This window comes from Dinoponera quadriceps, unplaced genomic scaffold, assembly GCF_001313825.1.
Source record: "Dinoponera quadriceps isolate SergipeBrazil2010 unplaced genomic scaffold, ASM131382v1 scaffold1782, whole genome shotgun sequence".
Lineage (NCBI taxonomy): Eukaryota > Metazoa > Arthropoda > Insecta > Hymenoptera > Formicidae > Dinoponera > Dinoponera quadriceps.
In genome coordinates, this window is record NW_014555947.1 from 1,987,498 (window position 1) to 2,014,567 (window position 27,070).

A 27,070-nucleotide genomic window follows, 5' to 3' on the forward strand; every position below is an offset into this window, starting at 1 on the left:
CATATTTTATCTCCAAAGCCCCGATGGCAAGCGCAATACTGTGTACACGGTGTCTAAATATCATATCTGTCTACGGGATTTTACCTCAAGTCCGAATGAACCAGTATACTTGTTGATTAATATGAAAGATAAATTGAAGCAATTGCAGATTATGCCAACAAACAGTATGTATCTATATTATGTCAGTCCGCCAAATAACTGCTAAACAACCAATCTTTCGTTATTTATACGTCTTTTTGTATTTCCACAGTGCCATCTCTGCAGGGCTTATGTCGAGACGTTATCTTTAATTACGTAAAGATAAACGGAGGATTGACGAAAAAGCGTTTAGAACAACTGCCTTTACCAACTAGGATAATTGAAGAGTTGCAGTCTCACGCAGAAGTTACAGATGAAAAATGAATTAAATGCAAGCGTTATATGAATGTAATAATGTGAATGGCATGTATTTCTAATAATAATTTAACTAATTACTAATAATAATAGGTAGAACACATACATCATACTATATAAAATAATAGATAATGTATTTTACAAATAAAAATATTTTATTTAAAATGTATATTTTTTTTAGAAAATAATTTAATCATAATTAGTTAAACATTATTAGAAATGGATGCCATTCACATTATTACATTCATATAACGTATAAACATTTTCAATCAGAATTGGAAAATAATGCATTACTTGTAACGCCATTACCATCATAAGTTAGTTTTTCAATGATTTCATAACAACGATACTTTTTAATAATAACTTTCTCAATATAATATATATAATATAATAATCTTGCTTTTAATCCAATATTTTTATGTAATTCAAGTATCGGTATTGATGATATCAATATAAAACGTTCGATACATTTTATACATCAATATTTTCACCCACGATACATATTGATACGATATATCGATATATTTGAGTTGTATTGCACATCTCTAGTAACTAAAGATGTACGAGAATATATTCGAATTGTAATTGACGAAAAATTGTTTAGAAAAGTTCTATTTATCAAGATGTATAACTTAAACATTATAAATTCACGTATCATAAAATACACAATGTTTGTCTATATGTTCATTATTAATTCCTAAACTCTTTGACCAATTTGAACAAAATTTTACATAGTTCATCTCTAGGACCATACGGAAAATATAATCCATTAAACCTGGAAACCCCACCTCATTCCCGTGATATTTTAATTCCCTTGAAATTTTGTGATATTTTAGATTTAGTGCATTATTATATGAGATTCGATTACTGAGAAAGAAAAATATCGCGAGATACATAAGAAACTACGAACCGTTCCCATACATAGTTCCGAGATATTGAATTCATTATTCGGCAGCTCAGAAGCAGGTATATGATTCGGCAGACTGACTCGTTTCCCGTTAGGAATAAACCCTTGAAAATTCAGAACATTTTCTTTTTATGGCGAGAGTGTTTTAGCAAGATTCTAGGATCTTCTAGAAAAGAAAAAATTCTAAGAAAATTTTTTTAGATACTTGTGTTCGCATAAAAACGCTCACTTGTATATTTAAAGAATGGAGGATTACTTTCGAAAAATATCTACGTACTGAACGTCAAATTAATAAATAGGGAAAGAATATAAGTGTCGTTTTATTTAAAATAATTTATTAATATTATTAAATCATATTATGATTGTTACAATTGTATGGTGCACAACGATATACTGACTAATCTCGCAACAAATTAATATGGTTATGTGGTTGATACAGCTGTTCATCTAACAGATGTTTCAAGGATAAAGAGTCGGTATAATGAGTGAATCAGAAAATATCCAGAAAACTCCTGGTATATCACACGGAATCAAAACTTTTTATAAATTGCACTGAAGTTATGAATGCAAAATAAAATAGCGATTGTGTCCTGTATCGAGGAAGTACAATTGTGACAGATAATAATGACATATAATAAAATATATTGATATAGTATAATATTTAATTGGATAATAGTCCCATCTAATACGTTAAATGATTCTAATCCTGCTTTCGACATTTCCATTTTGTAATTGTTGATTATAATGTTAGTATGATATGCTTTCTGAATGATTTTCGGCGTTATTTGATCACGCTTATTGGAAATAATAGAAATATTTGAGTGACCGAATATCTGTTCGGAAATGGAGAAAATGACAAAGGAAAATGTAACTGTTCCGAGTAGCCCTTCAGAATAAAAGAGGGGATTTTGTCCTTCTACAATACGTAAGAGAAGGGACGTAGAAACCTTCTCGGCCAGTGCATGCTGTATTCTCGCCAAGTGAGGCAGAACTCATTCTTAGATGAAATTATCTATTGAAGAACTGTATATTATCATCTTTTATCGTAACATTTTGGGAAGAAAATATATTAAAATGGATAAGATGAACATCGGTGCACCCAAATTGCGGAGTCTAAGCCCGTCAATCAAGCTTTATGAGGATAATACTGTAGCGGTCAATTTGATTGAAAATGTAATTATTTGTCCAGGGCCTCCCCACATTGTCAGTGATAAGCCACTAGAGCCATGCGAGTTATTTCTCATAGAAATAGAGAACGTAGATAAGAAATTAAGCATTTACTATCCGCCAGTGAGGTGTAGTATCATTAACCATGAAAATCTACCAATGCTGAATGAATCGTATGTAATGTTCGATAACAGTCGTGAAGTAGGTAAGTACTTATTTATTAACGATTTGGAGACTGATTCGCATTTCAAAATTTATAATACGTTGTGTATTTTACTGAATTATACAGTGTTATTTCCTTATTGTTTTAGGAAATGATCGCTCTGAAATATTCAGGGAGTTGACAAATTTTAAAGAGTTGGTGTGGACACCTTACGGTAGTATTCTACTTAGTATTTTATATCGGTATTTACCTATTAACCACATGGAGCAAGAGCTTCCTTCTCTCGACACCTTAGTGGGCGATCGAATAGGCTTTTGTTACTTCCAAAGCCCCAACGGCAGGCAACATGTTATGTATAAAGTGTCTAAATATGGTATATACGTACAAAATTTTATCCTATCTAATGGGGGGCCAAAGTATCTGCTAATTCAAATGCTAAGACAGTTAAAGCAATTTCGGACCATTCCGGTATATGCTGGTATGTATCTACATTTTGTTGGGCCGCTAAAACAGCTATTAAACAACCCATCTTTCCGTTGTACATACATATTTTTGTATTTCCATAGTACCGTCTCTGCAGGGCTTATCTCGGGAAGTTATCTTTAAGCGTATCAGGGCGGAGGGGAAACTGACGAAAGAGCGTTTAGAAGAATTAAATTTACCAAGATCAATAATTAACAAACTGCAGATTCATATTGGTAAAGAACACACATAACAATTAATTGAATGCAAATGATGTTTCTAGGATGGAACTTCACAGTTGGTGTTGTTCAAGAAGATTGTTTGGATGATCTTCACTTACCAAAGCCTACCAAAGCCTTAAAAACTTATAAATTTCAGCTGTTAAAGTATATGTAATGTGAAATTGAATGCAAGCAATGTTTTTACGCTGAAACTTCACATGTTGACGACAATATCACAAAGTTTGTTCTTTTTAGTTAAATTGGCTGTGCTAGTTTGAGAAATTCACATATACAGCGAAGCGTATGAAGTGTACGTACGAGATTCTCACGCTTCAGTGTGCATAAATTTCTTGGACAAGTGCAGCCGGTCCTGCTAAAAAGAACAGACCATCAGTGCCGATCACTGGTAACTCCCATTGTAGTCAACATGTTAACAAGATATTTAGTAATTTAGTTTAGTGTCGGCATACACGTGGCCAACAGTACGATGTAACTGAAGAGGACGCTCGAAAACGCCAACCAACTGACGATTACGATCACGTAGCTCCATGGTGATTTCTTACTATTAGATTGCACAAGATCGGCATTATCGTCCGCATCGGCTTCTATTTTGGCGGTTACGGCAGGGTCTAAAATGCTGATTAGAAGAATCTGACCGACGCGGCTGCGTAAAAGGGATGTCGTGGCCGCCGAGATCCATAGAGGCGGCGCAGTGGTGAGCTCTTGCAGTTGTCGCAGGATGTTCGTAAGGATAAGCACAAACGACGCCAACGCGAAGGAACTCTCGTAGAAAGTTACTGTGAATAATTGACATACAACGAAGCATATGACAATTGTAAGTTCTGAGGAACTAATTGGCCAATTAAGATAGTTGCAAATAAATATACTCTCTGTATATTTGCTAATATGTGTAAACCTATGAAATACTTGAAACAAGTAATATTTACTTGAGCGCAGTACTTTTCTGTGTGTACTTACATAGTTTAGGGACATTGAAGCCGCTTTTCGGCATTTCCCAGTGCACGTTAGACATGCATAATAAATGGCAGATGAAGTTAAGATTAGCGATTATCATTCGCTCGGGAGACTTCGATTCCAGCCACAATGTCGTCAATGTCAGTACCATCAGTACTGCAAACAATAAAATAAACCAACGGGTCACGACCTGTACGGAAAGGAACTACAAGAATGCGAAAAAATGACTATACTATCGAAGAACTCTATTGTCTCAATAATTTGTTCACATTCTTGTAGATTTCTTTCCCGTGCGGGAAACGTTAAAAATGCTTTAATTGATAATTAACTCAAAATAAATGTGGCACGCGTGTAGCTATATTTACATACAATACACACCTATAGAAGGTGTCACGTACGCAATACGTATAATGCCCCAATGCCTCTTGAGAATAAAGTGATAAGAGAGCAACCTGGAGGTAATGTTCGAATTGAATTTGTGTGTCTCCTCCCGGCTCGTTATGTAAAATTTCAACAAGTCCCATTCGACGTTCGTCTGATATTCGTGCAGATCCGCCGTCGTTATCTTTAAAGAATGCCATTCGATTTACAGGCTCTTAGTTTTGGTGTTAAAAAAAAAAGAAAAGAAGAAAAAAATAATATGCACACACCAGATTCGGATAGTGGTCGAGATCAATCTCGTCGCCGGAATATGACCACGAGCCGAACTGTATGGAACAATTCATGATGTTGTATGGCCACCACGTGTTATCCGCGATGCAGTATGTGGAATATTTCATCGGTGTTAACCACTGCACCCTTCCTTTCTTCCATACCCAGCACTTCGTCTGCGTGAAAGCCAAGAATACGCTGTCCTCCATATTTCTGATGAACATAAACGCGACATAAATTTGTTCGATTAATACATTAAAATCAGCGTACTATGTTCTTCGAGTTATTTTATATATCGGAAATTATTGATACTTTAACCCAAGTAGCAGAGTGACGTCAAAAGACGTCATATTGACCGTCAATATGACGTCCTCTGACGTCACCCCGCTATTTGGGAACGTTTTTAGTGAAGAATAATTAATCCTAAATTGTTCAGAAAATCTTTCAGTAAAATTAAAGTCGCGGTATCTGGGACACTCTCTGTGTGTATAAAACAATTAACAATGTATTATGTAAAAATGATTTCGTGCAATTGATTTGGTTATACGGAATTACGGGAAACGTCGCTTACACGTTATGAAGATAAATGTCCGGCAGCCAAATTTCGTAGGCGGACATGAATATAAGCTGAATGTTGTCGAAATGCACGGGATCCCACGTCAAATGCGAATCGTTCCACGTCTGTTCTTCCCAGCAACGCATTTTGCAAGAAAAAATATCACATTGAGCATTTGGATATTATTTAGAGTAAACAAACAGTATTAATTATTATCCAATGCTCGGAAATGATCCATCGATCACATAGCTGGACGATCGATGGATCACTCACTCCGATCGTTCAGATCTTTAAACATACCATTGATGTCCACGTGTGCAGCTCGAAGATTTCTTCCTCGCTATTCTGAGAAACGGAAGAAATTGCAACTTTAATTAACACGATCAGCGAATTCCTTCTTATCTCTATTTTATCGTCGTACTTTCTCGGGCAAAAATTTCCTTCGCGTTTTATTCGCTACAAGATTTTCTAACTGAAAGTTGCCAATGCAATTTCATTCATTGCAACCTCGAATGATCCACTGTTTTCTTTATTTATCCAACGCCGATTGTTAAAAAGAAAATGTTGCTTCCCCTGTTGCTATTAGAGAACTAATTTTCTACACGGATACTTACATAGTCTAAGAATTGCGGAATGATGTGCAATTTTACGCGCGTCACATTGTTGTTGGTCTGCACCGGTCTTACTTCAGAATCGTACTCGCAGAGAAGATGTCTCTTCAGCTGAAGCAGAACCGATCGGGTCTCGCCGTCGTTGCATCTCGAACTGTACGACATTATCATGTCGACGCACACGAAAATAAATAACAGGATAAGCAGGAGAGTGTTCCTATCCATCTTAGATGTGCGACGAGAGAATCGTACGGCGAATAGACCCGCGACAATTGTATCGTCCAACGATGGATAAAACGAGAACTGAAGTGACGATAATAATCGTACGCCCAGTGAAACGTAAAACTGCAGACCCCGAAGACCGCCCCACGACGACCAGCTGTTATCAATATTTAGGACATATCACAACACTCCATACAGAATGATTTTTGTATTTGAAGTATATAGTAATTATATTATTATTAATATATTTTTATTAACTAGTCTATATATCTTTTTTAATTTATATATGGAAATAATGATAATGAGACGGCTTGAGAAGCATTTCGCAATCTAAAATATTTAGTTGTAGTTGTTTACATATAAAGTTTATTTATTATTTATATTTCGGAGTAATTTTGTAACCGAAATTCCCGAAAAGGTCGGCTTGCGGTTGATGAACAACAAGCAAAAACTGTGCTTAAATACCGCTCGACTGCCTGGTTAATTATACAAACGACTAGGTTCTGTGACTTACAAGCCTACTTGTGTAAACATTGTACACATTGACGTTTACTTTCAGTAAGCGGATAAGAGGATTTTCTTAGAACGTTCAAATAGTGTACAATGTATATATATAAATGGGCTCGTTAATTATAATATTGACCAGCACGCCGGTTAGTTGTGACGGTTCTAAGGCAAAAATATTTTTGGGGTCTGCTCGATCGAAAGCATGCGGACACTTCTTTTTTTTTCTATGCTACAGAAAGGTAAATCAATGTCAGACAAATATCAAAATATTTGATAAATTTGGTGTGCATCATGTATAAACGAAATATTACATTAAATATATAAACGAACTTTACATTGTTTGAAAGCGCAGATCTTCCTCTTTAATTCACTTCTAATTGTTTCCACCGAGTTGTTTAACGTTAAATCAGAAAGCCTCTTTTTTGTTTGATTATACTTATAAAAATTAATTAAATCATTGCATGATAATCGTCGAGGAATTAATTGAAAGTGTAAATTTCTCTTTCAGAAATGCACATTTATCTTAATTTTACCAAATTAAGATAAATTAAGATAATTTCCTCCGAAAATATAAGAACTCAACTAAAAGATGAAGTTGAAAATTGAGCGATGTCCACTTTCTTTTTAACTCGATATCTTGGCTGAAAACGATAGCAAAAGTATTATATTAATATATTTAAAAACTAGAGATCCTCCAAGCAGCAAATTGCTTTTTGAATCGCCTCAATAGAATCATTTTTATTGACGCCCGTTAAATTTGCTCATCTTTCGGGATAGAGTAACAAAATGTCTGATTCGTTGTTAAATTATACTAATTAAAAAAGGTTTGTCAAATTTATTATTGAGTCGTGCTACGACCTCAAATTTCTTTAAGAAAGTGGCACCTCGTAGTGAAATTTTTCAACAGAATATCAAGGTTCCGAGACTCGAATCATTTTTTCGAGATTGATGTACCTTCTTTAACCGACACTTGATTTTCATTACAGCCAACGATTTTACCGACATACCGATAGATGGCACTAAGTGGTCTGATAGACATCGGTGCATTTTTAATCAAGCAAACGAATTAAACGAACTTTTCTTCTTTAGAAACATGACCGAATTATAGGTGGAATAAATTACTATTTAAACATGGTTGATAAATAATCTATGGAAGCATTTAAGATATAATCGTGCGATATTTCAAATATAAGATAAATTCAAATGTCGATTCAACGTCGGCCATTCCTGCGCGAGTGGTCGTGTTTACAAGATGGCAATTTTTACAGATTGACTTGTTTTATCGCTGCGAATAACAAGAAAAGAACTAAAAACAAAGTGTCCAAATATAGCAAAAGGGTATGTATTTTAACACCGAGAAGGTTCGTCATCAGTCGGTAATCAGAGACCGAAGGTGTCGTACCTGAAACGTCAAGTTCGAAACATCAAGTAGTACGAAATTGTCCATGCAACTACGACAGCTATGGAACTACTCTTCGGGATACAAATAAATTCAGAAACTGTGACGACCGTCACCCTGAACGACGTGAACCTGAAGACCAAAGTGAAGGAGCTAAAACGAAAAGCCGCAAAACGATGTAACCTGCCTAATGACTCATTGGGTAAAATGACTTGGCATTATTTGAAGATTGGTCTTTATCAGAGTTTCCCTTTGTTATTCTTAGTTTTGGCAATAATAAATTATTATTTTTTGAAATAAATTCATTACTTTAACTAAAATCTCATGTCATTTAATATAGACTATTAAGAAGTTTGACACCAATTATCGTTGACACAAATTTATTTTGAGTCTCTTTATTATGAAAAAAGAGATTAAATCCAATAATAATTGATATTATATTTTTTGGCAGAATTTATTTATTGTGGACTTCTACTAGAGGATGATGCTACAGTAGAGTCCATTGGACTAAGGAATGGGTCAATGGTACATGCATTACCGAAGAAAGAATCAGAATCGCCAGTGCCATTTAAATATATATCAGAAGACAGCATTTTACAGCTCACTTCGGCATTTAAGTCTTTCAATGAGACTCCTGCATTCAGAAGTGCTCTACATGTGATTATCATAATTGCATTACCTTTAACACCAATAATTCTGTTTACTACATTGATTTTCCGTAAATTAGAATTTTATATTATTAAATATTAGTTAATAAATTCCAAGAAATATGGATGTTTTTATGTTTCAGCGATTAAGTAAGAGACCAGAGGTGATAGACAATATTATTTCCTCCTCTCCAGGATTACACGAAGATTCTGTCGCTATAGCTATGCTGCAGGACCCTGATTTAATGGCACACTTCACAGATGTTGACACTGTAAAAAGGTAATTAATTTATGTGATCCTAATTTGTACAACATTCTAATAATAAGAATTTCTATCTAATCAGAATTTTATGCGATTAAAGTTTTCCAGAAAAATGTGCAAGGTGGACTCAGAGCGACTATCCATGATTTTCTCTATTTTTACAGTGAAGAATGTGTGACTATCATTATACCAAAAATCGATACGATATTATTGAAAAGCTCTTATCGCTCACTTTTAGAATCTTCCACCAGAATCAGGTTCTGTCAATTTGGCCAAAAGCAACTTAAGATCTTGTAGAAAGCAAAATTTACTGGAAATTTCTAGAATGGTTATGAATCTCAAACAAATTATTAGGGACAAGAGTAGCTTGTTTTTTATCAGCATTTTCATAATCTGAACTCTGAACACATTCTTTCTGCTTGAAATTTCCGAGAAACCGATAATAGTCCCGCTTGTCCCCTTCTTAATAAGAGGCCAGAGAGTTTTGAAAATATTTCACTTGAATTCCATTCGATTGATTCGATATGACAAAATGTCTCGTAACTTTATTTTTTGCCGTTCTTGGGAAATTCACAGTGGACGATTGTTCTGGTCCATCCCCTCTGTAGCTTTGCCGTTTGCTCTAAGTACAAGAAATCACCTTTTGAACCCGAGCTTCGTTCCTTGTGCAGAATCGCCGAGCTGCATCCGGTGCTGATCGAGGCGGCGCAGAACATCGCGGCGGCTGTGCACGAGGAGGCGCACAACGCGGCGACGTCCAGCGGCTCCAGCAGTTCGGTGGCCAGCTCGCAGGCTACCGCGCGCTCCTACAGTGTGGACAACCTCAGCCTAGAGGAGGAGATGGCGCGCGACATCGCTAATTTCTTTTCCACGCATCCCATGAACGACACTCTGCGCTTCCCCGATCCGCCCGTCAACAACCCGCAGGCGTCGTCGCAACGATCGGACAATCCAGCAGCATCCTCCACGTCGACCGGCGCTGCTGGAGGCGCTAATCAAGCGACGACGGCCGGTAACCAGAGCACCGGCGTGGTCACGCCTCAGATGTTCATGGAAGCAATGAGGCAAGTCGCACTGGCGACCGCCAATCCGACGGCGCAGGTCGCGTCGTCCCCGGTGGCCTCCCTGTCGCCGATATTGCCGCCGATCTCGCCGCAGGCCACCGATCTGCAAAGACAGCTGGCGCAGATGCACGAGATGGGCCTCCAGGACGATATGTTGAACGTACAGGCACTGCAGTTCACCAATGGTGACGTACAAGCAGCAATCGAGCTCGTGTTCAGTGGTTTTGGTGACAATTAATTGGACAAAAGGAGTACGGCTTGCCATTAGTACGAATTAATGCTGCGGGAGACGCGGGACGAAAGGAAGCCTTGAAAGTTCCTGTAGATTCACCTGGACGCGATACTTGCGCGTATTCCGCATCAATAGTGCGAATCGCTGTCGAAGCGTGCGCATGTAAGATGTGAGATTGTATTTCCTGATTATTTCTGTGCAATAAGGTGACGTTCCCGTCGTCGATAACGATGGCGATACCTTTATGGAATTTTTGTATCTTCCAAGAAATCCTTTACACAGACTGCTGTTCTAATATTCTCCTGCATATTACGATGTAGATGTATTTGCATTCGTAATGGAAACGCCCAACTAGACGATTAATATTAACATATTGCCAATCGTAGGTGTGCCACGCATCGGGGAAAAACATGTTTGATATTCCTAACTATAGTCGCGTAGTGAAAAAATTACAGTCGAGAGAATCGTTTTTGTAATAAAATATTACCGTAGTGTTAACGATGACAACTTTGTACGCGTGTTGCTACTACTATTACTTCTTTGATAGGATAATTAGATGTGATTGGCGCCGCGAATGGTTGCAATTTAAATGAGATTCGTCACTTGTTCTCTCTCTCTCTCTCTCTCTCTCAATGTGTATTTTAATTTTCACGCGGTGACAACTTCACATGTCGAAGCGGGATTTCTCAAATTGATTTCCTCTGTGATATTACATAGCTGTCGTCGTCGCACGGTTGCAACACAAATGACCCGTGTTGCTCGGATACGAATATAGCGTAATACTAATCGCCAAATTTTAATCATGCCGACGCACGGTCACGAACGCATTGTTCCATTGTATCGTCTTTTTCGTTCCTTCCGGCGCCTGTGTGTAGAGAGTCCGTTTCAAACAACCGATAGCACGACAAAACACGAGCAGTCCTTGAGAATTGAACAGAGACTTGTATTCTCGAACTTAGGACAGTATCGTCGTCGTTACGATGTCACTGCGCAAGTACAATATGTGGCAGAAAAGCTGCGCAACGTCACCGTAACGATAACGACATTGTCGTCGAAAGTTAGAAAATCGGTCTATTAATGTAGTAAATTCGTATAAAATTCGGAGCGCTAGTGGTGTACACGAGGCAGTCACGCTGATCAGAATCACGGTAATCGCTGTTTATTTAACTTCGATGAATTTTCTCGAAATAATTTCTCTCGCACATTCGCACAACATATGCCGTCATGCTCAAAACAAACGAAACTCTGCCGATCGGATTTGCAACCGGTGCGGCGTCACGGTGAAAGTTCGTTCACCGCGTGCGCGAGCCACGTGGCGCCGATGTTTCATTGTGTATAAATGTACCAGTGCCGAATGTGCTCTCAGAATAAATGCGTCATCCCTGCCGGCGGCAGTGACGTAGCGCGCGCAGCGCGCTACCGTGAAATCGAACGCGTCGCAAAAATGCAGTTACGCGTAGGTGTGACGTGTACGGGCATCAATTGTTAACGAGTCATCGCGCTAGTATTCTCGGGGTCTTGAGTGTCACGTAAGTAGCAATGTGTAAATTATGACTCGAAGTCCTACTGAAAAAAAACGACGCCACGTGCGCTTAACGTATTCCTCTTTTTCTACAATCTTCGCGACGTCGCATTCAAGCACGTAATTAGAATCATTAATTCTGCCGATGAAATTTGAAATTTAATAAAACGAGAAAGCCAGAAAGAGCTGCGATCGGCTCTTGAAGGCCTTGTTTCTCTTTTTGTGGTTTTGTATACCTGAGACCCTGTGTTTACATAGTCGAAATTTAATCCTTTGAGTCCTGGTCCTTTGGGAAATTTAATATCATTTTAATACAGTAATAGATATGGATAATGTTTCGAAAGTTTGATTTGAAAAACGATGTCAGCGAGAAAAAATTAAATTTTATTATGAAAAAATAGAAAATCAGGCAAAAAATGAAGACGATTTTTTTACATGGTATATAAGCCGTCACAAAATATTTCCAAAAGCGATCTGTTAAATAACGTGAATAAACTAATCGAGAATGATTTTATTTTCCGAGATTTACTACATATATCCAGGATACACATCGGGATTCGAAGAGTCAAAAAATTTGAAAAATCCAACGTTGGAATTCCTATTAAAAAGGAAGCGTTCGTTGCACCGTAAAATACCTGCAACTGCGCTAAGAGAAAATATCTAAAAAATAAAAAAATATTCGTCGAGTACTAATAATATATTCACTTAAATCTAAATTCTTTAAGTATTTATTTAAGTATATACAGTAATTGTTTCCACGTAGAAAGCTATGATTTTAAGAAAATATATATCTTCTCATTTCAAAGAATTTTTCTCAGTATGAAAATAGATATATTAGTATAAATAAATACATATTATTAGTACTCGCCACAAGTAAACATTTGTCATCCTTTGGAAATTTTCTCCTCAGTGTGCGTATTATTTCATTATATTCATTAGTAATACGCGTAATCACAAATACGATCCAGAGTTAGGGTGACATCATCGGTGTCATTATGAAAAAAGAAAAAAGCTTTCCAGAGGGTGCAGTCGTACATACTCGGTGTTGCACTTACGGGCGCACGTGGGGCGCGGCGCGGCCCTGTGGCGCGTGCGTGCGTGCGTACGGTGCGTATGCCGGTCGCCGGCGGCCGCACTTCGAAGCAGGCGAGCGAGTGAGACGCGTAAGTAAAGGGGATTTGTGCTGCGAGCCGTCAGTCGGAATCGGGATTTCGCATAGTTCGGACCGTCCGAGGGAGCGCGATTCTCGAGTCTGTCAAGTCAGTCGGCCGACACGCACGTGGTGCTCGTGACGTTCGACGCGCACACACACGCATATACGCGAGTGCATACACACGACGAATACGATTGAGTGGCGGCGCCGGGTGGTGGAGGAAGAGGAGGAGAAAGACATCGCGAGAGACCCGTGAAAGGCTCTCAGCCGGCGACTTCTCGTCCTGACGCGATGGCGTGAGGAGTATTTTGACAGGGTGAAGCGCCAGGAGGCCAGCTAACACGTGTCCACGGCGGCAGAAGCAACGGCAAGAAATACGTGTTCATGGTGCGAGAGGTATTATGGGGAAATCTTCAGGCTCCGACGTGCAGATATCCTGCAACTAACGGACGTTCTACTTCCTGAGCAGTGACGGAAACGCGGAAAGGTGAAGGAAAAAGTGTGCACAGGCTGTTTACGAGGATCGTCATTTGTACGTTCTCGTTATCCAAACGTTCCGTTTTGCTCTCCCTTCGAAGATCACGCTCGGCGCGACTCAGGGAAACGGCCGAATTGTAACGCAAATGCGATTCCTCTCTCGGCTCTCTCTCTCTCTCTCTCGCAGCTGTCCGTGGACTGAACGCGATAGGTTAATGTTCGCGGCGGCGATACAGCACCGACGACGCGACCGGACAGACGCGTTTAGCGCTCGGAACACGCGGCGAGAATGCGGTCCCTCGAGTTCGCCGGGGCGAAGCGCGCCGCCTCCGACGAGCGAGCCGGTCGCGTGCGAGAGAGTGAAGCGTGGAAGCAGGGCCGGCGCGAGGCAGCCTGGAACGTCTCGCAAACGACGGTCGACCCTTAACCCTTTCGTTACTCAGGCTGATTCCGGAGAATCGCCCATCGTGAAACGATCTCTGGCTGCTAAGAACGGCTAGTCGCCCACCTGTGAAATGCATTCTGGGTGTCAAGAACGACCCTAAAAAGTTACACGATATTGAAATTACTTCACTTATGCCGACGTAGGGGAGAATAGGGAGGACCGGGGTTAGTTGGCTAATTATTTCTGTTGTTTTCTAACATATTGCAGAATCGAGTAAGCAGAGATTTCAAACATGTCAGAGATGGTTATGAAATTCCCACTCACTCGATTCTGTACACAAAGATAGTATTGTGGTAAAAGTTACCATAAAATTTTGTAATGTTGGACCATATCTGAATTATAATGAAATTATGATGTGCGTTGCAATCCTTAGCGATGTACTTCATTGTACACATCATTAAAGATTACAATACACTATAATAATTTCAGTTACAATTCCGGTATGGTAATATTACAACATTTTATGGTAATTTTTATTACAATATTTTCTTCGTGTAAGCTGTTAGAAAATAACAGGAATAACCAATTAGCCAATTAGTCCTGGTCTCCCTCATTTTAGATGATATACGGAGAAATATAATTCAGAGGAATCGCAAATTTTATGCTTTCATGGTAAATAAATAAATATACAGAAGGCTTTTTAAGTATTCTGAGAGAAAAGATATCGAAAAACAGAAAATATTCGGTGGGCTACTAATAACATATTTACTCAAACCTCAATTCTTTTATCTAAATTTATCTCAATTATTCTAAATAAAATAAACAATTACTATCATGACAAGCTGCAGATTTAAGAAAGTGTATGTTTTCTCACTTGAAAAGAATTTTTTTTAATGTAAAAAAACGTGTATAATAGTATAAATAAATATGTTATTAGTACTCACCGAATAAATCTTTTTCTAGCCTTTAGATACTTTTCCTTTCAGTGTACTGTCCGATATTTTCCGAGTTGATTTTTGAGATATTATTACAAAGAAAAGTTCACACGAACATATGTTCATTTCTTCATAAAATGATCTCAAAAATAATCAACTCTTAAATTGGACGGTAAACTTGAAAAAACATTCTGTACATTCATATATCTGTCTCGGCAGTATAAAATCTGCTGTACCTCAGAATTACTTTTCCCCGTGTATGACATAAATTTGTTTACGCCACTGAATTCCGCTCGGGTGGCCGCACGGTCGCTTTTCGACCGGGCTGTGCGAAAGGGTTAACGTCGGCCGATCCTCTCGGTCGTAGCTGGATGTTGGAACCGTCGCTTCTCGTTCGATTTCTTCGATCGCCGGTTTCTTTCCGAGCTGCGACGTCGCCTTTTGCCGCGACCTCGCACCGGCCCTGTGTACGAACGAACGCTCGTGTTCGCAATAAAGGCCACGGCACCGTTCGCGATCGGCCGGCGTTGCTAAGCGCACCGGCAATTTTTAAAAGTCCGCCCGTCTTTTCCCCGTTTCGCGGCGAGACTTGGCGCACGAAACCGCTCTCGTCGCTCTGTCTCGTCCTCTTTCAATCTCTTTTGTTGCTCTCTTTTTTTTTGTTCGACACCGGTGTGAACTTGTGAATTTAAAAGGGAATTTTTGTCAATGCCATAGGTTCGCGAAACGCTTTTGTTTCGCGCCTTTTGCCTCGCCGATCAATTTTGTTCGAATATTTGTTTGATCGTCCGATGTGCATACTTTGCGCGTTTCACGAGATCAAGTACGACGTCCCAAAGAGCAGAGAGCGCGGCCTTCGGCCGTAGCGGCGAGACAAAAGAGCAAATCGAAAGTGCGTAAAATTATTTTCTAGGGCGTAGTGCGCATGGCCTTCGCTCTCGGAGACGAAAGAGAGCCGAGCGAAAAGTCGTAAATTAAAGTCGCTTTATGAAATAGTTGGCCAACTTGCCACTATTAGTAGAAGCGAAATCCTCGGGATATCGTGACTAATTTAGGTTTTCAAAACGGTGACGTACTACTCAAATTGACAAGGTTAAGGGACAACCGAATCAAAAAAACCGAAAGAGCAAAATCTGGCCATTTCATATTCCTCCAGAGAAACACACAAATTCTCTCTCTCTTTCCTGGAAGGAGAATCTGTTTAACATTTCCTTTAAAACTTTCGAATCTCCGCAGCCGGTTGTATCATCGATGGTTTAATCCTAAGGGATTAGCTTCTAATGTGATCCTTCAAACAACAGGTCATTCCGAGAAATATGTATTCCAACCTAAGTCGATTCTGAGAACCGTTCGTATTTCGTTTATTCTTGACAAAGACACATAACCCGAGCCACGCTCGTTGAATTATTGCATTTCATTTCGGATACTTAAAACTTCACTAAACATCGATCTTCTCGAACGGAAAGATCAGCGTTCATATTGAGAAAAAGAAATTGAAATTTTGCGAAGTAAATGTTTCTTTCTGACATTTTCTTCAATATTTATTGGTTAGAAAATAATTCGACTATTACGACGGAATATATATTTTTGCGAAATATACCCAAGTTTTCTTATTAATCGGTTTATTTACTAGGAATTAAATTTTATTTCGTCTTATTTAAATAAATGTTTATTTCTGCGAAATAATTTCACAAGTAAATTTTTTAGTCTTTTTTCTTTAGTATATATCTCATGATGTATGCATCAAATTTATTCAAAAGATATTCTGAATCCTAGTAAATTTAGTACTTCGATCAAAAATATTAAATTAAAGCAAACTTCGGCTTGCTTATTCAAATTAACCGAATTTAATTTTTCTTCGATAAAGTTTATAATACTCTTGAAAAGAGAATTTTTCTTTTCTTGAAATTTCTCTATTCTTGAAGAGAGAAATTTTTCTTTTGAACACGTGATAAACTACTTCGTTAAACTTTACAAGTGAGTACATTTTAAAACTGTTATCAAGAAAATATTCTTTATCAAGGATAACTATTACTTAAAAAGATGACAATAAACTGAGTAATTTTTTTCAGCGGTATGAATGATATTTTTCTCTGCGTACTCAAGATCATTTCTAATTCATCTTCAGATGCTTTGTTGTCAATGAAATAATCCGTACAGTATCTGAAGATGAACTTGAAACGATCTTAAATATAAAATCTTTTATATTTAAAAATATCTTATATTTAATAATCTCTGTAATCCCTGTATTTATAGTCAGATCTTATATTTAAAACCGTCTTTAAGTCTATCTTCTTCTTTTATAGCCATTCAAATGAGCCATACTGCATCTAAAGATGAACTTAAGATAAATCTTAAATATAAAATCCGACTATAAACACCGGCCATACAAGACATAAATCTCGATACTTTATCGATCGTTGACTCGTCAACTGCGATTCTAACGTCTAGTCCGCGCTTTCAAAAAATACAGTTTATTTCTTTTATAGTCGTGTTTTTTTACGATAGAATATACAATAGCCACGATCGGCTAGAGTAAAAACATCTCGCTCGTAGATATTTCGGCGATGGGACCGAGCCCCGCCGATGCTCGCGACGCTTCGTTGCTCGCAATGAATATTTCCGTAAAAAAAAAAATATGCGAGCGGACGTGTGTACGAGGACCGCATGGTCGTCGTCCATGGTTGTCGAGGTTGCTTTTTCCCCCGCAAAACTCGATCCGACTTCGACTTCTGGCTCGCGTCCAATCTTCTCAGAAAAATTTCCTCCCGACGGGTTTTTTTATTTACGTCGATAAAAAAAAAAAGATGCGAGTTAACGAATCGTTGTATCCTAATCTCGCGATGGATCGTTGAGTAACACCGCCCGAGCTCTCATCCCAAACCGGTTTGCACAAATCCATACCGGATTGGTTAACGTCTGTGATTTAGAACGAGAATGTGGCTGCGGAGACTCTTTAATAAAAATGCCCGTCGATTAAGCCCGCGGATTTGCGTTCGGGTGTGAACCGGTTTAAACCGCTCTTCGGTAGATTCGGTTGCGCCGAGATTTAATCGCGCGCGCTCTCGCAGGGGGTAGAAATCGTTCGTCGAGGATCGTCGCACCGCCGTTCCTCCACGGCGGCCTGGAAAACGCGAAATCGCGATTTAATGGTCCCTCTCTCTCTCTCTCTCTCTCTCTCTTTCTCTGTTCTCTACAAATTCATTATGCAAAATTAGAATCCAATTCACATAATGTCTGTATTCAAAAATTATTGCTGTAACCAGGGTGTTTACTACCTAATAAAACCTGAAAAATCTGGAATTCTCGGGGAATTTTCAATGGATTTTGAAAAATTTGTCTGCAAGTTATATATACATATCGACATCCATCCATAGGCATTACATTATTCCTCATACGCCATTGTATTCTTGAACAACGACGGCGACGACAACGATGTAGAAGTCGTCGCTATTTGAAAATCACGGATGCGACTCGTGATACCTACTCGACTACCTAGTGTACCGTACGACGCGAGATTTAACGATTGGCATATTTTATCGTCGTGCGCGCGCGACCGGCGATCGTCAAGAATATGCCGGAGAAGTGATTCTGTCGCGTCACGTCGTGTTGCTTCTTGCGAGGAAATTCATTTCCGGTGATGCGCTTTTCGACAAGCGAGAAGCCGCTCAACGGATAAAGGCACGTTGTTGTATCAACAAAATTACCCAACGGCGTCATAACCGGAGTAAATCTTCCTTCATTCGAATGTTACTGAAGCTAGTGCATCATACGTTGCTTAATGAGCCGAGTTTATCGGTTTCAATGACATTATTGTTAAACCGAGAAGATTTAGTGCAATTATGTGGCGCCGTCGGCTAATTTTGTCGATGCAAATTGTCCCCGCGTGAATTAATTGATTCGGCGATGATGAATCACGACGATGTCCGCCGGTACCGGTCATGCGCATAATTGTACAAACACAGAAAACAAATTGGTATCAATTCAAGACTCATATTCTCATATACAAGTAAAAATATGTAGTCTTATATGAAGATAAAACTTGCTTTTACATGGAGATGATATATTCTTGCTTATGTATGAAAATATCAATCTTTAATTTATATTAATTTCTTTTTCGTGTAGTTTTTTGTCTTTTTTTATTATAATTTATTACATTTATTACATTTTTTTATATAATTTATTGTTTTGTATCGCGTACAATAATTCTTTCCTCTTAATATTTCCTCTCCGATATCTTTGCGACATTTTTTCCTCTCAGTTCATAAAAATTATTCTTGAATAAAAAAAATATGGTATTTTTAATGGAATTAAGATCCGTTTAAGATTACATATTTTTGCTTATATACGAGAATATGAGTCTTGAATCGATACTAATTTTTTTCATGTAGCTTTGGTCTTTCTTTATTATAATTGATTGCAATGTTTGTATCGCGACGCAGGTATCCGAAATATTCGATACGCGGGCAGAACGGGTTCTCGCGGTTTCAAGTTCAAGTTCACCGGGGCGAAGTCCAGCTGCGGACACTGGTCGTTCGACGATACTTAGCGTCGGTGCAATCCGCCGAATAAATCGTCTAACTACGACGACTTATCTCGCCGCTTGCGCGTCTCGCGGGCGCCGCGACGGCCTTATAAAAGCGCTCCCGACAATATTCCGCATCCGCTCGGCGCGCGGCCAAGCACGAGGCGCCATCGCCGGAGCAAGGAAAACACGTTCGATCTCGCGCGCACATTTTAGATCGGTTTACTTAGCTGCTAATTAAGATATCTCAACACTCACGCGGCCTTCCGTTTCTTGGTGCGCGATGCAAATCATCGCACAATGAAAAAAAAAGAGAAAGAGAGAAGGAATTAGAGATATCAGGGACCGCCGTCGCGTGCAACACTTGTGTGCTTTTCGACGTACGCGAACCAAATTGAGATGTCGACAATCTGTCGAATTAATTAATCGCCTCATTCGCGCGAGATTGATCGGCTATCACAACAGCGAGCGGCGTACCAGCGATCGCGTGCGCGTCGTCAGTCGATCTCGTATGTCGCGAGAGCTTGCGATTCGCGATGAATTCGTCGCGGAATCCGCCATTGAAATTAAGGTCGGAACAGTTCTTGCATATCCGGTATGCGACTGCGAGCTGGAACAATCAATGTTGCACATCCGAAAACGTGACGTTAGTCGCGTACTTAGAGTGCAACACGGGTGATCGTCCGGATGACAAGAGTCCTTCATTTAAAATTGACATTTTTAGTAAAAAAAAAATCGCTTTTAGCAAGTAATAATATTCATATGGAAATGACGATCATAGGAGATCATAAAAGACGGACGAGAGCAGTTCATGCTTGACAAATTCACGGAAGCAAAATGTGGTTACCTGATAGTATTTTTCGGAAAATGCATTTTAGTGCACATAGATGACACTTGCCATCCGCATGATCATTGTACGCAGTAAAAAATTATATGTTAAATTTCACATGTTCCGAACGGTTCACACAAACTTTTATGTTAATTTAACATATGGTGAACATGTCGAAGAATAACATAAATTTATTTAAAAAATTGATACAAAATTAATATCCATAATATGTTAATCGACACTGAAGTATAAAATGTGTTATTTTAACACTTACGCATGTTGAATATCGACTCAACATAAAATATAGAGGTAATATAAACACGGTATATTAAATGAATATGGATATGTTAAACAAATTTAATGAAAATATGAACAATAACCGATTTTAACACAGGTACAAAATGTTTTTACTGGGTTAATGACGGATTTCTTTTTCAATTTTCAATTTTTGAGATCCCCACTCAGTCACGCGAACTGAAAGTTGTTTTTTTCCTCGTGGAAAAGGAAATTATATTTTCAGAGGCGCGAGGATTCATCGGAGAAGCTTCGCGCTTAAAATAATTTCCAGGGCTCGGTCGGTCGTTCACACATCGGGAGGCGCCCGCACCGTAAATCCTTTTGCTGCAATTAAGGACAAATTGCTTGGTAATCTCATCGTAATGACAATGATTCGACAATAGGTTGGCCGGGAAACGCCGCCACTTACGTCTACGCTGAGAGAAAAATCCGGATGTTATTCGAAGTAAAGTATCGTGTCGCAACTGGATATTTCGATGGAAAGCCCGAAAATTGTTTGGATAATTGCTTGAACGGTTTCCGATCAAAACTGCCGATCTTTTCTCTCAGTGCGTTCGCGTGGGAACGCGCGCACGGACGTGTCACGGACGCGGAAGACGGTGCGCCAAAGGCGCAATTTGTTCGTGAATTAATTAGATAACTCGTGCATTAACCCACCAGGGACCGACGATATCCGCGCGCGCTCGAACCACCCGCGGTGATAAAGGTAATTTCATAATTGGCGCACCCACGCGACGCTCGTTACTTAATTGTTGCGAACCCGGCAAGGCCGCGATCACCACCTCGTGACTTCTTACCTTGAACTCCCTGAATCTTTCGTCTGGAACCTCCTCCCACGTCGTTTCTCAGAAGGAGAACAATGCGAAGGATAAGCCGCAAAGTTGAGTGTTAATTTGAGCGTCGAACATCGTTCTTCATTAATGATAAATTGCTTTTCATGAATACACACCATCGCGTTATTGCCGTCGATATGAATCTTAATTGACTTTCGCGATGCGCAGACGTGTGTGTGTGTGTGTGTGTAAATTGTTGCGAGTGATTTTTTTCTAAAATAAAATTCGCATCAAAGGGATTCTTATCGCGATCGAAATCGGCAATTTAACGTCTTGTAAGAAATACGCCCGATCGCGTCCGTTATCACAGTCAACGAAATCCTCGGCGCTTTATTGTTTCCCACGTTTCGAGATATTTCGGCCGATCCTCAAATATAGACATAGGTGTTGCTCCAGGATACCAGAGCATATTTGATTAAGCTTAATTAAACATTATGTCAGGTCGATTAAGTTGCACGATTCAACTTGGCAATGGGTGCGGTGTAGTTCTATTTCTACCTTTTTCCTTACACTTTGCAATCATGAAAATGAACTCAATGTGTTGGCTATTATGATGCAACATCGTTGAGTCACGTTGCAAATGCAAACTCGGCTCGAAACGTATTTTTAGAACTGCACCGTTTCATGAAGAACGACCTTATTTTAAGTTATGAATTATAATTATATTGAATTGCAAGATTATGTAAACTATAAAATTGAATTACAAAGTTTATTAAATTACAAAATTTTTAATTGCAAAATAAAATAATTAAATTCTGCACAATTATATGTAACGTCGCTCGCGCAGAATTACCATATGATACGAAATGCGGGCAGGTGATATTTAAGTTTGCTTATCCCGCGTATGTCTGTCCCGCGTACATTAACATTTAACGATTGTCAACAGGTGGCCGTGACTATTGTTATCGGACAGCCGCCCTGACGAATCAATAAATTCCCGAGGAAACCGGAGAGAAATTAGATTGCCGTTTGATCGGCCATTGTACGTCCGGCCGCTCGATTCTCAAGCTATCGAGTGGCGGCACGTTCTCCGGACATTCGTGTTACCAGAGGAAGAAGAAGAAGAAACATTATTAGCTGAAGAAGAGACAAAGAAACGGAGACATGGCACACGAGAACGGGATAAACGGTGTGGACACCGACTCGGAGACGGTGGAATTGAATCCTTTGAGGAGAACCAGATTTCACGTGAACCGAGTCGACAGTCTCGAAGGACGGGCGAGTCTTCTAGGCGAGCAGGAGACGAAGAAGTCTCTCAGGCACATGACCAGGGAAGCCTTGCCCAGGTTAGACAACTACAGGAACATCATGAGCATCCAAGCAGCTCACAGACCTTCCTTAGACGAGCTGCACAATCCCACTCTTCTCAACAAGGTGAGGCCTAATGACTTCTCCGAAGGTGCGCCTCGCTCGTTCTCTCTCTCTCTCTCTCTCTCTCTCTTTCTTTCTTTCGCGTGCGTACAAAGTGAGCGAGTAAATTTATTCGTGAGTCAAATACCATTTGAGACAGCACTACTTTTTTTCGCGACACTGCTAAAAATTTACCTCGATTTTTTGCACCGAGGAAATATGGGGATGGGGTTACAATACCGATACTTAACTTTTTGAATGCGGAGCACTTCGGAATTAAACGATCGCTGAGCACGGAGAAACAATTCCGAGGCATAACTGAATTTTCCGTTGGCTGAAGATCTGACGAAAACTCGGTTGTAGGAACGGGAAGATTCCTGTAGGAGATTTCTACTTGGTCAATTGCTCTCGTAGACTCAACCGAGTCTTAAGACAGCCGAATATTCGTACAAATCGGTCGTGGTAATATAGATAATATTTCTTGCCACTGAATTTTCATCTGGTCTTTGTTCGATTATAAAAAGTAAGATTTTTCTCGTGTACAATTTCTCTTTCACGAGGACGGTTCTAATTGATGACCGGACTGCACGGTCGTAAATCGCACTGGTCGTCGAGCGCGTTCGTAAATCATGCGACACGAACGGTTGCAGAGATCGCGGACGATGTTGCGCGATAGATCGAGTTTCTCTATGGGGGAGCGCATTCGCGCGAGTGCACATTGCACAACAAGTTAGAACACGTGGTAATCGCGATAGTGCTTTGAGCTTTATTTATACATATCTCGTAATTCCACGATAACGCATTTCATAGGATGATCCGATGACGTCGTTGTCGTTGCGAGCTTCGTACACGAGAAAGAAGAAACGACGAAGTTTCACGCACTCACGCCTAGATAATGAGGCACGACACACCGATAAGTCTGAAGTTATATATTATGATAGCCGGAAGCGCAGATTACACGACGAAAGCCGCGAATTCGCGCGAATTGCGCGCGCGCGCTCGTTTGTCGAACGACGCACGTCGCGAAACGACGTTTGTCTTTCCGTTTTCTTTCGCGTGTGTAAAAAAATTTGCCGATAAAAATTCGCCATGCGAACGGAAACGCGACGCGTCGAATTGCGTAATGGGCTTCTCGGAAGAGCGCATTCGTCCCCCGTGTGCCGACGAGGAGGCGTAAGAAAGCCGTACGTGGAAAACGCCGGCGCTGCAAGAATAAAAGGCAGATGCACACGCGACCGACAAACAGAAAGACGCATACACGTGCACACACACGTCCGTTAGATAAACTTGAATCTATCGATACGCGCCGGCGACACAGGGAATCTTTCGTGATAACATGCGCGACGCGTATTCGATGTCGCTTGCGACAGAGAGGCTCGGCGCGTCGTAATCCTGACATTCACCCGTTTCTCGATTTTTCAGCCGCGTCTTATCGCCCCAGCCTCGTTCTCGCGGAATTAATATCTAAAATTATAAACGCGAGCCGCATTAATACGGGCCTCCGCTGCTAATCCGCAACCCGCCCGCATTTCTCGAGCGAGTCACGTGCCCCGCAGAATCCCGCGGACAAGCGTCGCGGTGCTAAGCAAAAGACGTGACTCTCTCTCGCCGTGGTCCTCGAACGAGTCCGTCTCCGTGGAACTTCGATTCGCTTTTTCACCAAGAGAGTTGCTCAGACAAATTATATCGAAGAGAATTACACGAAGAGAATATCACAGTTCCTTCTTCATATGAAATCCTCCCCAATGTTATCATGTTTTCCAGAGATGTAAGAATAAACCCTCGGTAGAATATATCTTGCTGAGATACATGATAAATTCTGGAGAAATTCTAAGGAATAACATTTTTGTAAAATTGTACATTTCAGTTTCTAAAATATAAGTACAACGTATGTAAAACAGGAGGACAATTCAGGCGAAATGTCGACGTAATCCCCAGAGACAAAAATCTATAGTGATTTTTGCAATATAAAATTTTCCCCGTGTAAAGATTTTTTATATCGAATTAATTAATTAACAACTCTTCGATTTTCTCGATGCAAAACACTGTAGACAGGAAGACTATATATAGAAAGAAGTGCTAGACTCAAGTAAATAATTATTATAAAATTCCTCAGCCAATTTTCACTTTGATCATATAAATATTATTTGATATCAGCGCTTTTTCTTCTGTGTAGTTCTTTTCAGTCTGAACTATATCCTTTTTAATGATTTTAACCTCAAAAATAATAGCAGCGGTATGTATGTTATTATCACTAATATCAACACTTATTAGAAACGCTTATTATCACTGACAATAACACTTATTAGAAAAGTGGTTCTTTTTAACTATATTTATTTCACTATGCTGATTATAGTTACAAATACTAAATATTTTCCCTGTCAGTGCACGGTCGGGTCACAAAGTTCGCGGGGGGTGAATATTCATCGGGACAGAATCTTATTTGCTTTCGACCCCTTTTCTTGTCCACAAATGATGACTTGCTATTGTTACGCGCTTTCTTCAAGGTATCACGTGCAGCGGCGGATGCGTATAGCGCGGTCAGAGTGCGCCTCTCCGTTCTCCTTGTGTTATTAATTGCGCGCTCGCTCAAGAGAGTCGTAAATCATCGCGCGACAACGCTTACAGAGATTGTTAATTGTACAATTAACCCGCGGACGCAGTTATTATAGTCACCGCCGCCACCGCGGTTTCGCTTCACCCCCGGAAAACCGCTGGAAAACTCTTCTCCGGTTTATCTAGCCGCGATTATTCTACACCGCGCGTGCGTGTGTGTGTATGTGTCGCGCGGAGGCAGTCGAGAGAGCGATAAAGTCGCGAGCGTGTAAATAAGGAGAACGTTACCGTGTGGATTTTTATTGCTGCTTGCGTTACGTGACAATGCGTCGCCGCGCTATTTTATGATGCGAGACCGTTATCGAAAACGGTGCAGCGTAACGTCAAATATTAACAATGACTAACGCAGGACGAGCACATGTATATTTTAGGAGGATCTATCTAAACGCGTCACGCGTTGATAATGCGTTAATCGCGCGGGGATCGCCCAATTTAAGTTTCTCGGATGCAGCTGTTATCGTTGGTGTTAATACACTGAGAGAAAAATATTTAGAATTTTGCAACTGTAATGTTATACATATATAGTAAAAGAATCATAGTCAGGAAAACCATTTTTCTACACAGGGAAAGATTTCTTTGAATCTAGTAATTTTTTTTTTTAATTGAAACAAATTTGTTTCTCTTTTGAAGTAGAGTAAACGAACAACCAAATATTTTAATCAACAAACATGATTGTTTGATTTCTCAAACAGTAAATATCTTCACGTCAAATAGCATATTTTTTGTGTGTTTTCACTGAAATACGTTACAATAGTTGTCACAAGCAATAAATTATTTGAAAGAAGTAACATTATATATAGTAACATATATGAAGTAACATTACATAATTTGAAAGAAGTAACATTATAATTATGTTAGAAAAATATTTAAAAACTCTTTTGTGTTTCAATGGGGCAATATTTAACATATAATAAAATAATTCTTTTTATCGAAAACGAAATATTATTTCTTTTAAATAATATTATTTTTCGAACGAACAACATGATTTGTTCCAGTGAAACAATATTTCTATTGAAACAAAATAATGTTTGATATTAAATTATGTTGTTTATATTAAACAAACATGTACATTAAATTCAAAAAAATTTTTTTTCATTTATAATAAATATTACTTTATTATCAATGATAACCTTACTAGTTGAAACCAATAGAAGGGTATAATTGGTGTTGAAAATAATTATAATTTTTCCTAGTGCAGACGAATGTCTTCGGTCGTGGTAACAGACCATTATTTGTTCTTTTTTTGCTTATCTTATAATTGTTTATTTTAACAATTTTATCATTTTTCGCATATATTTGCTTTCATATTCAAGTTTCCTTCGAGAAAAAAAATCATCTCTGATTTTCGTTCAAATATCGCTTCAAACTTCAACCAGGTTTTCTTATCACTTAGTTTTCGTCACCTGGTCCTTCCTCCTCCAATTCAATGACGTAACTAATTTTTCCATAGATGGTCCTAATTTCAAATCCCGCGATCGCGTTCGTGACGCATTTTGCCCGCGATCGAACAAGGGTGGAGAAAACGTGTGACTCACTAGAGTCACTGCCTTTTAAAGGCGCGGTGGTGTCCTTCTTCAGCCGCAGATCGTCCCGAGACTACGCTTATGCCGAAAGCATTAGCCAGGCGTGAAGCGAATGCCGATTGTCCTTGGTACTTCTGGTTACGATCGCGCCGGTATATTCCCCGGTAACGCGCACGATGTTTCGTT

The 27,070-nt window shown here is 39.4% G+C and overlaps 4 protein-coding genes across 5 annotated transcripts in view; 3 read left to right on the forward strand and 1 right to left on the reverse strand.

Annotated features, from left to right (window-relative positions):
* Positions 1 to 2,383: 2,383 nt before the first annotated feature.
* On the forward strand, positions 2,384 to 3,488 carry LOC106745995. The gene is made up of 4 exons (XM_014622084.1): positions 2,384 to 2,672; positions 2,779 to 3,108; positions 3,197 to 3,328; positions 3,376 to 3,488. The coding sequence occupies exons 1-4, from the start codon at positions 2,384 to 2,386 to the stop codon at positions 3,486 to 3,488; spliced, it is 864 nt and encodes a 287-aa protein (XP_014477570.1).
* Positions 3,489 to 3,763: 275 nt separating this feature from the next.
* Positions 3,764 to 6,331, reverse strand: LOC106745996 (neuronal acetylcholine receptor subunit alpha-2-like). Its single transcript, XM_014622085.1, has 7 exons — positions 6,110 to 6,331; positions 5,796 to 5,840; positions 5,511 to 5,620; positions 4,939 to 5,152; positions 4,667 to 4,853; positions 4,292 to 4,444; positions 3,764 to 4,110 (listed from the first exon to the last, which is right to left on the reverse strand). The coding sequence occupies exons 1-7, from the start codon at positions 6,329 to 6,331 to the stop codon at positions 3,764 to 3,766; spliced, it is 1,278 nt and encodes a 425-aa protein (XP_014477571.1).
* Positions 6,332 to 8,039: 1,708 nt separating this feature from the next.
* On the forward strand, positions 8,040 to 12,201 carry LOC106746126 (ubiquitin-like protein 7). The gene is made up of 4 exons (XM_014622358.1): positions 8,040 to 8,436; positions 8,686 to 8,891; positions 9,025 to 9,161; positions 9,815 to 12,201. Exons 1-4 carry the CDS (start codon positions 8,298 to 8,300, stop codon positions 10,443 to 10,445), a joined length of 1,113 nt encoding a protein of 370 aa, XP_014477844.1. The 5' UTR covers positions 8,040 to 8,297; the 3' UTR covers positions 10,446 to 12,201.
* A 941-nt stretch (positions 12,202 to 13,142) lies between these two features.
* The window catches only part of LOC106746094 (bumetanide-sensitive sodium-(potassium)-chloride cotransporter), a 28,272-nt gene continuing 14,344 nt past the window's right edge, over positions 13,143 to 27,070 (forward strand). The window contains exons 1-2 of one of the 2 annotated variants that reach the window (XM_014622302.1): positions 13,143 to 13,646; positions 22,282 to 22,769. In XM_014622302.1, the coding sequence (XP_014477788.1) occupies positions 22,500 to 22,769 (270 nt within the window). In that variant the 5' untranslated portion in view covers positions 13,143 to 13,646; positions 22,282 to 22,499. The remainder of the gene's footprint in view (positions 13,647 to 22,281; positions 22,770 to 27,070) is intronic. The other variant, XM_014622301.1, reaches the window with a different exon arrangement.

Coding starts and splice junctions, on each gene's coding strand:
- LOC106745995 (XM_014622084.1), top strand. CDS start 2,384: ATGAACATCGGTGCACCCAAATTGCGGAGTCTAAGCCCGTCAATCAAG. Junction 3,109..3,196: donor GACCATTCCGGTATATGCTG/GTATGTATCTAC, acceptor GTATTTCCATAG/TACCGTCTCTGCAGGGCTTA. Junction 3,329..3,375: donor CAAACTGCAGATTCATATTG/GTAAAGAACACA, acceptor TGATGTTTCTAG/GATGGAACTTCACAGTTGGT.
- LOC106745996 (XM_014622085.1), bottom strand. CDS start 6,331: ATGGATAGGAACACTCTCCTGCTTATCCTGTTATTTATTTTCGTGTGC. Junction 5,841..6,109: donor TTCCGCAATTCTTAGACTAT/GTAAGTATCCGT, acceptor TCCGTTTCTCAG/AATAGCGAGGAAGAAATCTT. Junction 4,111..4,291: donor CTTCAATGTCCCTAAACTAT/GTAAGTACACAC, acceptor AATTATTCACAG/TAACTTTCTACGAGAGTTCC.
- LOC106746126 (XM_014622358.1), top strand. CDS start 8,298: ATGGAACTACTCTTCGGGATACAAATAAATTCAGAAACTGTGACGACC. Junction 8,892..9,024: donor CATTCAGAAGTGCTCTACAT/GTGATTATCATA, acceptor TTTATGTTTCAG/CGATTAAGTAAGAGACCAGA. Junction 9,162..9,814: donor GATGTTGACACTGTAAAAAG/GTAATTAATTTA, acceptor TTCCTTGTGCAG/AATCGCCGAGCTGCATCCGG.